The sequence below is a fragment of the Zonotrichia albicollis genome, chromosome 1 (genome assembly GCF_047830755.1).
Source record: "Zonotrichia albicollis isolate bZonAlb1 chromosome 1, bZonAlb1.hap1, whole genome shotgun sequence".
Taxonomy (NCBI): domain Eukaryota; kingdom Metazoa; phylum Chordata; class Aves; order Passeriformes; family Passerellidae; genus Zonotrichia; species Zonotrichia albicollis.
In genome coordinates, this window is record NC_133819.1 from 6,604,896 (window position 1) to 6,617,737 (window position 12,842).

Consider the following 12,842-nt stretch of genomic DNA (forward strand, 5'->3'; position numbering starts at 1 on the left):
AGGCTGGCTCTTGCACAGTCTTGCTGCTGCTACAGCAGTCACCTGTCACTACAGCACCACATTGCTCCAAGAAAAGCACCTATTTGAATGGTTTTCTTCCACTTTTAAAAGACCAAGGTAAGGCATCCCTAACAATTTAGCAGAATCTAGAGTCTAGCAGTGGCTGGAATCACCTACTTCACTCTGCTGCTCTGTACACAAGGAACGTTAAGAGTTAAAATGATCCCATCACATTCTCTGCCCTTCTGTGCCTGTGCAAAAAGGATTTTGCTTCTCCACACCTTCACAGTCCCATGCAATGAAAGATCACAGAATCTGCTCCAAGTACCTTTTTGAAGATGCCAAGTAAAACCTACCTTAACTCCTCCTGGTTGTTGTGAGGTGGTGTTGGAAGTGAAGCAGGAACATCCACAGTTTTGGGGCCCTGAGCCATTGCTCTGGCTAATAAATCATCTTGTGGTCTGAAAGGCAACTGGAACTGCTTTGGCCCCAGAGCTTTCGTAACTGAAACCAGAGAGGCACAGCACAATGAGACATCTGCACAGCTCTTGCAGTGACTGACATGTTGCCTGCTGGGGGTGGGTGGGGCCTCACGGTGACACCACTCTAAAAACATTCAAAAATGTTTTTTGGGAGTTCAAAAAATTGTGACCATTCAAGATCAACTTTTATTTTTACAAATACCAAATTTTTGGCAAATTTTTAGCAAACATGGCCTTAAAGGCTTTTGAGTGTGTCTTCTGCCACTATGAGATGTTTGCTTACTTAAAAACCCCACAAAACTACAAAAAAATCAACAATTTTCCAACAACAAAGGAAAAGGAGTGTGAAAAAAAGGATTTTAATCACTGAATAGTCTTTACAAAGACCCAGTATAAAGAATAGGAAGCAATTTTAACTGTCCAAATTGCAAGTATCAGGAAATACACACTGACTGCACACATTCTGGACAGGCTGCTTTGAGCTCACTCAACCAAAGAGCTCATGCCAGTCATTTGTACTGGACATAAAAAACTAATCCTAAGGTTTTCTTTCTCATTTCTTAAGAGTGTGCCTAGCTCTCAACATGCTTTTGAACAGGAACACGGCAAAGGCACCAACACGTGACACTATACTGGTGTAAAATATTGCTGGCTAGTCATGATTAGAACCTTGAGAAGTCTGGGCATTTTGATTTATAAAGGAGCATTGCAACTGAGAAGCATCCTGGGAGGTAACCTGGAGGAGTCTGAGGGGACACCTCCCAGCAGCCTCCAGCTTCCTCATGATGGGGGGCAGAGGGGCAGGTGGGGATCTCCTCTCTGGTCACCAGTGAAGGGACCCGAGGGAATGGCCTGAAGCTGTGTCAGGGGAGGTTTAGGGTGGATATGAAGAAAGGTTCTTCACCCACAGGGTGGTTGGGCACTGAACCTGACGGATCTCCAAGCGCATTTGGACAATGCTCTTAGACACAGGGTGGGATTTCTGGGGGTGTCCTGTGCAGGGCAGGGATCTGGACTCAATAATCCTTGTGGGTCCCTTCCAACTCAGCATGTTTTGTGATTCCAAGATCTATTTTGCCATTTGCTACAAGCAGGACAGACCTCACAGCCCCAGCACACACGAGCCTTACCATCATGGCCCCCCAGCACTCCGGCCTTGCCTGCGAGCTCCTCGGTGGTGGCGAAGCCATTGACCAACTTCTGGCAGGCCACGGGCGGTGGTGTGGGAGGGAGAGAGGCAGGGGGGGTCGGGGGATTGCTCAGATTGTTCTGCTGCAGGACAGGAGTTAAAGAACCATCAGTCAGGATGGAACACAGGGCTAGCCATGATATTTTCTGAAAAATCCTTTTCTTAGGACTTTTCCTCCTGAGAAGCTGGGAGGCCTCAGGAACAAAATGTAAACAATGATTATCTGCTGCTGTGGAATGCAACAGGTGCATCTGTGATTGGTATCATGTGGTTGCTTCTAATTAATGGCCAATCACAGCCCAGCTGTCCAGACTGTCTCGGTCAGTCACAAATCTTTGTTATCATTCTTTTTCTATTCTTAGCCAGCCTTCTGATGAAATCCTTTCTTCTATTCTTTTAGTGTAGTTTTAATATAATATATATATAACAAAATAATAAATCAAGCCTTCTGAAACATGGAGTCAGATCCTCATCTCTTCCCTCATCCTCAGACCCCTGTGAACACGGTCACAGGGAGAGAACCTGCCCTGTTCCACTACCAGACAATGCAACCCACTCAGAGTTTTACCCCAAAAGCAGAACTGATATGCAGCCATAGCTGAGACACAAGCATGAGACACAAAGGTATCTACAGTACAAGACACAATGATGGGCTTTTCTTGTATCAGGGATATCAGAGGAACAGTTCACATGAGTAAACACTGCCAAATACACTACCAAAAGATTTGCAAAAATGCACAAAGAACGTTGTAAGGAATAATTTCAAACAGGTTCCTACAGTTTCAGCAAAGGTCCCAACTCCATGCTGAGAGCTGCTCCACAGTGACTCCAGCACCATGAACAGGTCAGCTCCCCCAGCTGCCTCACCTTCAGCACAGGATGAGCTTCACTGAAGCAGCCACCATGGAGCAGCAGATACTCTGCATGTTCATACTCTGGGCTACCTCTCACCAGTTTATTCAACTGGCCATATTTTAAATGAAAATTAAATGAGAACTCCAGTATCTGTTGTTCCTGCAGTCATTCCCACAAAGCTAATCCTCATTACTTACTTTTTACCACAAGAACTGATTTCTGTAGGTCCCATTCTCAGCTTACACATTGTGTAAGGCTGGAGAAAATACCAATGGTTTTAATAGGTTTTTACATTAGGGCATCCAAGCAGCAAATTTGATTCTGTCTGTTCAGTATCCCACTGCCTCCCAGTACCGCCACTCTGATTTCAGAGGCTAAGTTTTAAATGCTGTGGGTTATTAACTCATCAACAAACAGTCTATTTTGTTCAGAGCTCCCAGGGTCTTAGTTAAGGCTTGGTGGGCAAATGAGAAAAAGTCTATTTCTTATTTAATTCACATTAAAAAATGTTTAATGCTTTCAAAGACTTTGCAAAATACTGAGAATTCAGTCTTTTCTGCTCCACAAAACTGTAATTACAATTTTCATTATTTAGCATCCATTTGTTAAAAGAGCATTTGCAGTTTTTCATTAGTTTACAACAACACAGTTCCAGAACCAGTTCCACTTTCAGAGAGTGAAACAATGGTGACTGTTTCACACTGTCTAGTCTAGCAATAGAAGTATCTTTCTTCTAGTTGCATAAAAGGCAAGAACTCTGACTACTAGTAATAATATCAGTGACTTCTCTTCCCACAGAGAGCACACACCAGAAATTCAGGTTAAAACCATACCTTGTAAATGAGCTGGGAGTAGTAATCTGAAGCCCCATCAAGAGTAGCACTACCAAAACTCCCCACAAGTCGATTTCCACCATTGAGCTGGCCACTGCCATAAGGGAGAAAGTGTGCAAAGCTCACTCCAATTATTGGTTCCACCAAAGGCAGAAGAGAAAGTTGCTGTATTAAAAGAAAAAAAAAAGTCAGAAATTAAGTCTGAGACAGAACACTGCAATTCTTCAGTCAGTAGAGAGGTTTCTAATTTAAAAGAAGAATTGGAATTTATCCACTGTCAGAAAATAGTTCAGCTCCAGCTCCCTGCCAGCTCATCCAGAGGCTGCCAGAGCTGACAGGAACTCTGTGGCTTTGGGACTACCAGCCATGTCAGCCCACCTTCCAAAATTAAACAGCAAACTTTAAATTCCCTGATTTTGTGGAAGTTCACATTTTCCCCAACCTGTACTCAAAATTCAACTTAAGCATCAACTTCACTTCCACTGGGAGAAATCCACAGCTCCACAAGGCCTCTGGGCTGCCTCTGCCAGCCCCTGCACACTCACCTGTTTCAGCTGGATGAAGGTATCTGCATTAGGATAAACTGCCTGCTTCTCTTCTTCCTCTTTTTTCCTCTTCTTGGACCGAGGAGCCGCCTTCTCTCCCGTCCTCTGAGCCCTCTTGTTTCTCTGCTTCTTGGTTTCAGGCCCTGCATCTGCTCTCTGGAGCTGGCTGTTACTGCACCCAAACACTCCTTGCATCTGGGCTCCTGCACTTTGCTGTGTGAAAAAAGGAAGCGCAGCAGAATTTTTGACATGTTAATACACAGTTCACTCCAATTTACTGCACGATTCTGAAAGCACAGGCACAGAGTAATAAATCTCACTGATAACAAAGTGTATTTTACTGGCAGGTGGAACTGCTAAACTGTCCCTACAGACAGAATTATGACCTCCCATTAACACCACTGACATCTGAAAACATCATTAAAAACTCACAGGCCAGGAACATTCTCTTTTGAATACCCCCTAAAATAAAGTTACATGTGCATGAAACCTTGGAGATGTTCATGAGGGCCTAATGAAAGACAGACTTGGTGGCAAAAGAGAGGCATGGAAGTTAATATAATACAAAAGTATTTTGAGGTTAGCAACAAAAAAAGTGTTGTGAAACCTTTCTGGATTGTACCACTTGCTTAAATACTTCCAGTACAAATCTGCAAAGCCTTTCTTCCCATGGAAGCACAGCTGGGTAAAAGGGATCAGGAGGGGACTCTAATGCTACAGGGGCAAGTCCATTCTTAAAAAAATCATTATTATTTTAAACAGCTCTACATGACCCCTACCACTAGTATTTTAATATTCTTACCACATGTTTCAACCGTAGATCTTTTACACTTAATTACAAGCTGCTCACACAATTACCTTTACTCTTATGAGTATTTTTTTTCTTTTAAACATATTTAAATTTTGTGTTAAGAATGAATTTAGAGTTTAGGCAGTCAAAATCCAAAAGCAGAGATTAAGATTACAATAAAATTGCAAACAAGTGTAAGGTACCTGCCTCCACAGAAAGCACTTTTCTTTAGGTCTGTTTTTAAAGACCTTATAAATTAATAAATCATACAGACAACTCAGGTGGAGTCACAGGAGAAAGGAGACACACCATGTTCTGTACAGACACATACCAATGAGTAATTAGGAATCATACTGTAAAAGCCTGCCTTAATATTAGAAAGTGGTATTTTTGAAGACAATTTTCTGCAGAAAAGTACTATTTTTTACATTTTAGTGACTTCTGAATATGCTGACTTAAGAAGCCATATTAAAATTTATTCTTTGCTCAACACACGTGATTTACTTGTGGAGAAAAGGTAGGAAAGAGGTTAAAGTTCCTTAAAGCTGTTTCCTCCACCCCCGTACAGGTAGGTAATGTCCCCACACATGCCCACAGTAAGGCACAGACCAGACTGGACTGCTGCTGACCACAGTGTAACAAAACCAGTCCCAGGCTCACCATTCCTTCAGCTGGACTCTGCTTCTCTGCTAACTTTTTATCCCCAGAAGCCTCCTCTTCTGCTCGGCCACTGTTCTCTGGTTTCTGATTTAGAAGAGATGAGGACTTCTTGTTTTTTAGCAGGTGTTTCAGCAGTTCATTCCCTGACTCCCCTTTGGCTGCCAGAGCACCGGGTGCCTGTGCTGGGCTCGGAGCTGAAGAGCTTGGCTGTGAGGTGACCTTATCCTCCTCCACCTTAATACTGCTTGGATTTTCTGGTTTAGGCTCAGCTTGACCTGAGCATTGATCAGTCTCTGCCTTTTCCAGTTTAACTTCTTGGAGGCTGCTGGGTGTGTCCATTGTAGCCTTTTCAGCCTCTGCACTCCCCCCGGGCTGTGTCTGGGACACGCTGCTGCTGCTGGGGAGCTTCCCCTCCAGCTCTGGGGAGCTCTCTCCCGTGTTGGATGTCGAGGGGCCCGTGAGCTCCATGGACTCCAGCTCATCCTGGTGCCGTGGCTCATTGGGGGTGTTCACTGTGGGGGTGGAGGTAGAATCAGAAATGGTTGGGGTTGATGGTGCAGTGATATCCGAGTGTGGAGTTGACGGGGCTTTTATGGACTCGGCATCATCGTCCTTTTTCTTTTTTCGTGTCCTTTTCTTTTTGCCTTTCTCTTCTGGGATTATGTCAGAATAGAGCTGGATGAGAGACTGGCCTGACACAGGGATGTTTGCAGCCTGGGGCACACCAGTGTCCGACCCACATGGGGCACTGCCCCCCAGCACTGGAGATGAAGGGACAGCAGAAGGGAACGGAGGCCTGACCTGGTTCTGTGTAAAGGCAGCCCCAGGGAGATTCCCATGAGTTTGTTTTACATTATGGAAATTGGGGGCTCCACCTGCACCAGCAGATGCATCAGGTCCAAAAGCTGCAGGTCCCACTGGCCTTCGCTCTGTGCTTTGCATAAAATTGGTGGCAGGAGGGGAGGTCACAGCACCCTGCTGCAGGATCTGCCCCATCTGCTGCTGCTGCTGCTGCGGGGACGGCTGCACGGGCCGAGGGGTTTGCATGAAATCACAAGGCAGCTCAGAATTGAAGAAAGGTATCTGAGATAAAGATGTTTTGTTGCTCATCTCAGGCCCCATCATACTGTGCTGCTCCAGCTCCATCCTCTGCTGCAGAGCTCTCTGTCGATCCACCTCCTGCATCAGCTGGATGCGCTGCCGCTCCTGCTGCTCCCGTAAGCGCTCCTTGCGCTCCCGCTCCTGGAAGCTTTCACTGAAAGGGTTGTTGTCCTCAAACTCCACCCTCGGGGGTGGCCCTGACTGTGCAGCTGCATTTGGGCCAGGCACAGGAGCTGGTGCACCAGGAGTAATTGGCAGTGCTGTCATTGGAGGCTGCATCCTCGCTGGATTCATGGAAATGTGACTTGCAGGGTTTGCAGGCTGCCACCCGGATAGATTTGGCATCCTGGTGGGGTTGGATTGCCCAGGCATCACCACTGAGTGCTGCTGATGCTGGAGCTGCTGTGGCACCATGGGGAAGCTCTGCTGGTTCATTGCTGGTGCTGCTCCTCCTGGAACCATGGGAGGCTGGCCCTGGACCCCTGGCATGATGGAATGTGGGGCCATCCCACACTGCTGCTGCTGCTGCTGCTGCTTGATCCTGTACTCCTCAATCAGCTCTGCGTGCTCCTTCTGCTGCTTCCGGATCTAAACATTGAAACAGTCATTATTCACCTCTGCCACAAACTGCCTGTGTGAGCAGCATAAAGCATGTTACTCACCACTGTAATTCCAGGAGACAATGAACCTCAGAATTTCTGCAGTGTTTTTAATGCTAAACAGCCACTATTTCATCAGAAATACTCCCCAGCCCAAGACTTCAGACCAAACAGCAACGTCTCAAAGTTCTAATTACACATCAAGACTCACTGTGCTAGAGAATATACAAACCTAAACCAGGAGTGATCCTTGTCCTACAGATCTTATCATCCATGCACAGAATACAACAGTTGGGAACAGACAGGAAAAGGGAAACAGTGAGATGGATGATGTTCACACACCAGTAATGTTTCAAAAAGATATAACTGGAAAGGAAAAGTTTGCAGGAAAACAGTGATGGATATTCCCATTTGTTCACAGGCAGATCCTCAAACACTCCATGTCAGATGAAAATTGCAACCACTGCTTGAAAATTTAAGATTTTAAGACCAAACTAAACTCAACATGGGCACTACAAGCTCAGACTCACAGGAGAAGTTGAGGGAAGGACACAACACTGTCAACTGGACAAACAAAAGCCTTTCAGAAACACTGCAGAGACCCAACTAAAATAAAAATAGAAAGATTTGCAATCCACTGGTTGATGATACATACATTATGGAAAATCTCCCTCTCACTTCTGCTCAATTGATTATGACTTCCACAGCTTATGTAGGAACAGAAAAACTCTGTAATGTATTTTGAATTGTGTGATAGCCCTCTCCTTAATCTGAAGCAAGGACTAAGACAGAAAGCTCAGGGTAACAGTGATGCCACAGGACACACTTCATGCTGCAGGACAGATGCACTCAAAAGGTTATTTACACAACAATCCCAGGTCCAAGATGATTTATGAGCTCTGCCTTGGCACTGACACTGCTGGATAAACAGAGCTACTGCACAGAGCCTCTGACTGGATCCATCTGCCCTGCACAGACCCAGTGCTCCAGGGCTCCTCTGTGGTCCTGCAGCACTAAACCTGTGCTGGCTCTGTGGGGCTGCACCATGAGGCCCCCAAAGCACCACAGCCTCCAGGGGTGGACCAGCCATGACTGTCCCTGGAATGAGCTGTGCCGTCCAAGGCCCAGGGCTGAGCGCACCCAGAGGCCCTGAGCTGAGCTGGAGATGTCAGCAGAGCAGGGAGGGCAGGGCAGGGCCTGTGGGCACAGGCACAGAGCCACAGGGGCCATCTGGCAGTGTCTGTGGGGCTCCATGCCTGGTCAACAACCCCGACTCACAGCGGCTCCTGGGGCTCCGTGCTCTCTGTGCCTGTGTCCAGGACCAGCCACTCCCAGGGATCCAGCAGCTCTTTTCTCTCTCCACACATACAGAGACTTTTCAAAAACTAACAGGAGCTTGATTGCAGAAAAATGACTTGATCTGATTTGAAAGAGTGGCAAATTGCTTCCAATAGAAGGTGGTTAAAAATGTGCTTTGAACCTCATTTAAGCTCCTATTAGGTACAGAACAAAATGCTGCTTAGGACGTGGATGAATCAACCACTGGTCTAAATCAGTGGCTAAAGGGCAGTGGATGGCTTCTGCTAGCAGTAGATTAAACTTAAATTTAAAAATTACAAATAGGAGAACCTTAATTATGGGGCAGTAAATGGATCTGCCAGCAACGTCATGATTAAAGCTGTTACTTCAGTCTAACTCCACCAAAAGATCAGACTGTTGTATGTGCAATAAAAATTGGTTAAAGGGAATTTTTTTTGCATTTGTTCTACTTATGATTCATTGTGGAAGGGGAAAAAAAAATGTAGAAATAATTTACCCACTCCATCCCTCTTCCACACAGTGGAAAGATGAGCCAACTAATATCCCATCCAGCACATACTTTGTCTTGAAGAAACACAGGGGAACTCAAGGGTCAGATATTGCTCAGGACTTCATTCCAAGTTGTCTGCTGCCAAGTTTTTTCCTTCATACTAGTAAAGAATAATTCTAAAGCACTTCCATTTTCAGCAGGACTAGTTGATCCTGACAATCATGCCAGGTAAATTATAATAAAAGTCTTGAGGAACACAGCACTAACTACTGGTAGGCAAAGCATATTAGCAAAATTATCACACGTTTCATCTCACTATTATCACAGTTACAGCACATGAAATTCAAACTGAATATAAGGGAAGGAAAACAAAGCCCAGTGAAAGTGGTTACATGTAGAAACAGGGGCCCAGTACGGCTGGGAAATCTCTTCCCCTGGAGACTTACAGAACTTGACTGACAAGGTGCTGAGTAACCTGATTTAATCATGAAGCTACTTCTGCTTTGATCATGACTAAAACATCTCCAGACATCCTTTGACCTGTGTTATTCCATGACACAATACTGATGATCAGCATCTAGGAATGAGATAGACTATAAAACTAGTCTAACACTAAAGATATAATAAAAATAGATTTTTAAACTGCAAAAAAAGAGATTGGGTTAGAACATTCGCTCAAGCCTGAAACAAAGCCCTGCATGCTAAAACTTTTCTCTGAATGTTTCATTTTTGTTTAACATGGTGCCAAGAACTCTGCTGCAAGTCATTTTGCCAAGGAATTCCCCTCTTCCCAAAGGAGTAACCCAGCTTTTTGTCATAATGCTTGCCACAGAATATTCCTTTGCAGCTCCAGAGTCACCTACACTCCAGAGCAACACTGTTACACACACAGAACAAAAGGAGTGGCTCCTTCAGGTAGAGCTCCACTGTCTCTTTCAGATTTAAAGGAAAGACTCACTACCCCTGTGAGAGCTCAGTGCCAGGGAGAAGAGTCTGGATTCCAGAGGATTACCTGATCTAGCTGTTTTTGGACCATGCTCTGCTGCTCAGTAACGTGTTTCAGCTGCTCTGCATCCTCCTCTGGGAACTCCCGGCCGGCTTTCTTGGCCGTGCGCTGCTTGGCTGAAAGGGCCTTCTTGGATTTCCTGTGGGCTCCAATCTGCTCCTCCAGGTACTTCTGCTGCATTTGAAGCAGTTGTTGTGTGTCCTGCAGCCACTCCTCGTATTGCTTTCGTTGGGAATCATCTAGAGAGAAGGGAAATGAAGTGTGATATGATCTCATCCTGGAGATGAAGACTCATCCTACTTTTTAAAGCTCAAGTTTAACCATCAGGTTCCCCCCCTTACTTTCAGAAACTAGTGGTTAAATTCAGCCAAATGTGACAGAGAATTTGGTACTTCAAGAAGTGGTATGTTCTTGGAGTGACTTGAGTAAAGGAGAACTATCCAAATTACTGCATTTGTGAGAAGAAACACACTTGCCAGTGAGCAAATGTGGCTTTGAGAACTGCTACAGAATCCAGTGATTCCCTGTCCTGCCACAGAAGAGGGAATCTGGATGGAAGATCTCTGGAAGTACTCAAGTACAAAGAGATCAGGGAACAAGGACATAAAGGAAACATGGCCTGATTAATTCTGGTGTTTGAAAAAACTGTTGTACATATAATATTTATTTTTAATACAACTTCAAAGAAAAACATTAAAATTATGAACACAATCAAATATTCACCAAGTGAAAGAAATATGCTGTCTTTGTAACAATCACTTTGTCAGCGTCAGCCCTCAGCACAGAGCCTTCAGCACTAGTGCCATTTCATGCCCCCAAAATAAATGCCTCATTTAGGTTGTAACTCAGGCATTGCTCTTCCTTCAAATGAGAAATGCTTGTCTGCCACGGGCAGTGCATTGCTCTCTGATGTTTTTCTGGAGGCAGAACAACCATGTCTGATAACACTTGACGTGCACTCAGCACAGAAAGCAAGAGAACACTGGTGATGGTGCCATTTTTCTCCTGATCACATTTTCAGCCAGTTGGGACACCACAAATAAGCAGAGATTTTCCTTGTGAAGACCCCTTGTGAAGACCCTTGTTTAACAAAGACACCACCCAGCTCCATGATTTCAATATAACCACGTCCTCCTTGTGCTCCAGACCCTGCCACCTTCTCCTCCACGAATCACTGTGTCAGTGACAGCTCTGACTGAACAGCTCAACTAAACCTTCTCAGGGTGAGCTGCAGCCTCAAGGGGCTTGCAGGGAAAAATTCTGCCGAACTGATCCCAAACACTGAGGGGACAATTGAGTGCAAACACTGAGAGCATCATGAGAAACATGAAAGCACAGACATTTTAATGAGTTCCAGGTAAGAGTAACTACTACTGAACTGAAAACCAGATTTACTCAAGTGCTCAGAACCCACCACCACCCAACCAGAGCAGGGCCATGCTGAGTGCCATGTGGAATCATACCACAAATAATTAATACAGATAATATTGCCAAAGCTCCTTATTGCATACTCAGTGCTGCTACTTCAGCTTCTGGAAAACGTGAAGGAGTTTACTTCTGTTTCTTATTCACAAATACCAAGTGAAGTATTTGTAGTGATAGAAACACTTTTTAATGGTCTTCCTCTCCCAACATACACTCAGTTTTAATTTCTGCTAATAAATCTTTCTCATCACACAGACTACGATTCACAATTGATCTAGGGCAGCCAGAAATATGGAATGCAAAAATTTAGTGCAGTGTATTTCTGCTTTCAACAACTGTGTTTCACCAGCCAGGCTTGCCTAATCAGTGCCTGGAAAGCTTTTTCTGGTATTTGTTCAAATGACAATGACACTGCACAAAACTTTCTGCTTCTGAAATAAAAAATTCCATCAACACACAGCTGTTCTCATTGAGCACAGAATATTGCAACACAACCCAAGACCAGGTTTCTAATACAGCAGTCTGCCAGTTAATAGATCACTGCTCTCACACAAATCCAAATAATGTCAATTTTCTGTTTCCCTCTTTCCTTATGGTGTTTTGTTGATGATAGCTTCTAAAAAAAATGTTAACAGCATTTACTATACATCCCTTCATTACCTGGCACTGTAATGATGAAATGACTCAATTTTAAAAGGATGATTTTTTTTTTGAGAAATAGGATCCATTTATGGATAGTTCATTTTAAAGAAAATAGAACAGTAAAATGAAAAAAACCCCAACCATACAGGAAATTATTAAATCTCTACTTACTGACAAAACCAGGGCCAAAATTGGGAGGATTAGGTCTAGAAATCTGAGGTGTCAAACTTCCATCCTAGAAATTTCAGTAGAACAGACAGACAAGGATATTAAATCATGATTCAATTAAAATACCCAGAACTTAGTGATCATTATTGAACAGTTTTGTTTCCAGCCCATAACAAGTTGCATTACCTGTGTAATTGCCTGTTGCATATGATTTTGGCCCTCACTGGTCTGACCTCCTGGCACTGGCTGACCCATAAAGGGAAACCTATTGAGAAACAGAAATAGAAATTGTGACCTTGCAAATCAGTACATTAGGAGAGACAACTTTATTATGTTCAATTAAACAAAGCACTCAAATATTATACAGACATGCATTTGAACTTCTGTACCAAATCTTTTCAACACCTGGAGAATACAGACAGCATTTTGCCCTTGACTGAAACTATTGCATTTTACAGTTTTCAGAAAGATGATGTAAACATGACCTACTGTGCTAGAACAGTGAAAACACACACATACAAGTTTGTATTTGTATTTTAGTATTTTATAATTTAAAGAAAAACAACTGAATGTATTTAGGTTTCATGGCCACCATCACAGTCAACTGGAGTAGGGTAAATTTACACTTTGGGTAAGCCATTTACTATCATGGGGCACTGGACAGAGAAAACCCAGTCTGAAGGGCCACACAAAAGAACAGGCACAGATCCTCCCTGGCCCATGGACTCCCCACCTAC

The 12,842-nt window shown here is 44.1% G+C and overlaps 1 protein-coding gene across 9 annotated transcripts in view; it reads right to left on the minus strand.

Annotated features, from left to right (window-relative positions):
• KMT2C (lysine methyltransferase 2C) overlaps positions 1-12,842 on the minus strand; it is a 186,837-nt gene that overhangs the window by 10,524 nt on the left and 163,471 nt on the right. For 8 of the 9 annotated variants that reach the window (XM_014269160.3, XM_026796590.2, XM_026796597.2 and 5 more), the window contains 8 exons: positions 12,292-12,370; positions 12,109-12,172; positions 9,877-10,109; positions 5,355-7,043; positions 3,905-4,117; positions 3,360-3,524; positions 1,613-1,754; positions 357-504 (listed from right to left, as the gene is read on the minus strand). In XM_014269160.3, coding sequence (XP_014124635.2) covers positions 357-504; positions 1,613-1,754; positions 3,360-3,524; positions 3,905-4,117; positions 5,355-7,043; positions 9,877-10,109; positions 12,109-12,172; positions 12,292-12,370 — 2,733 coding nt within the window. The remainder of the gene's footprint in view (positions 1-356; positions 505-1,612; positions 1,755-3,359; positions 3,525-3,904; positions 4,118-5,354; positions 7,044-9,876; positions 10,110-12,108; positions 12,173-12,291; positions 12,371-12,842) is intronic. The other variant, XM_026796576.2, reaches the window with a different exon arrangement.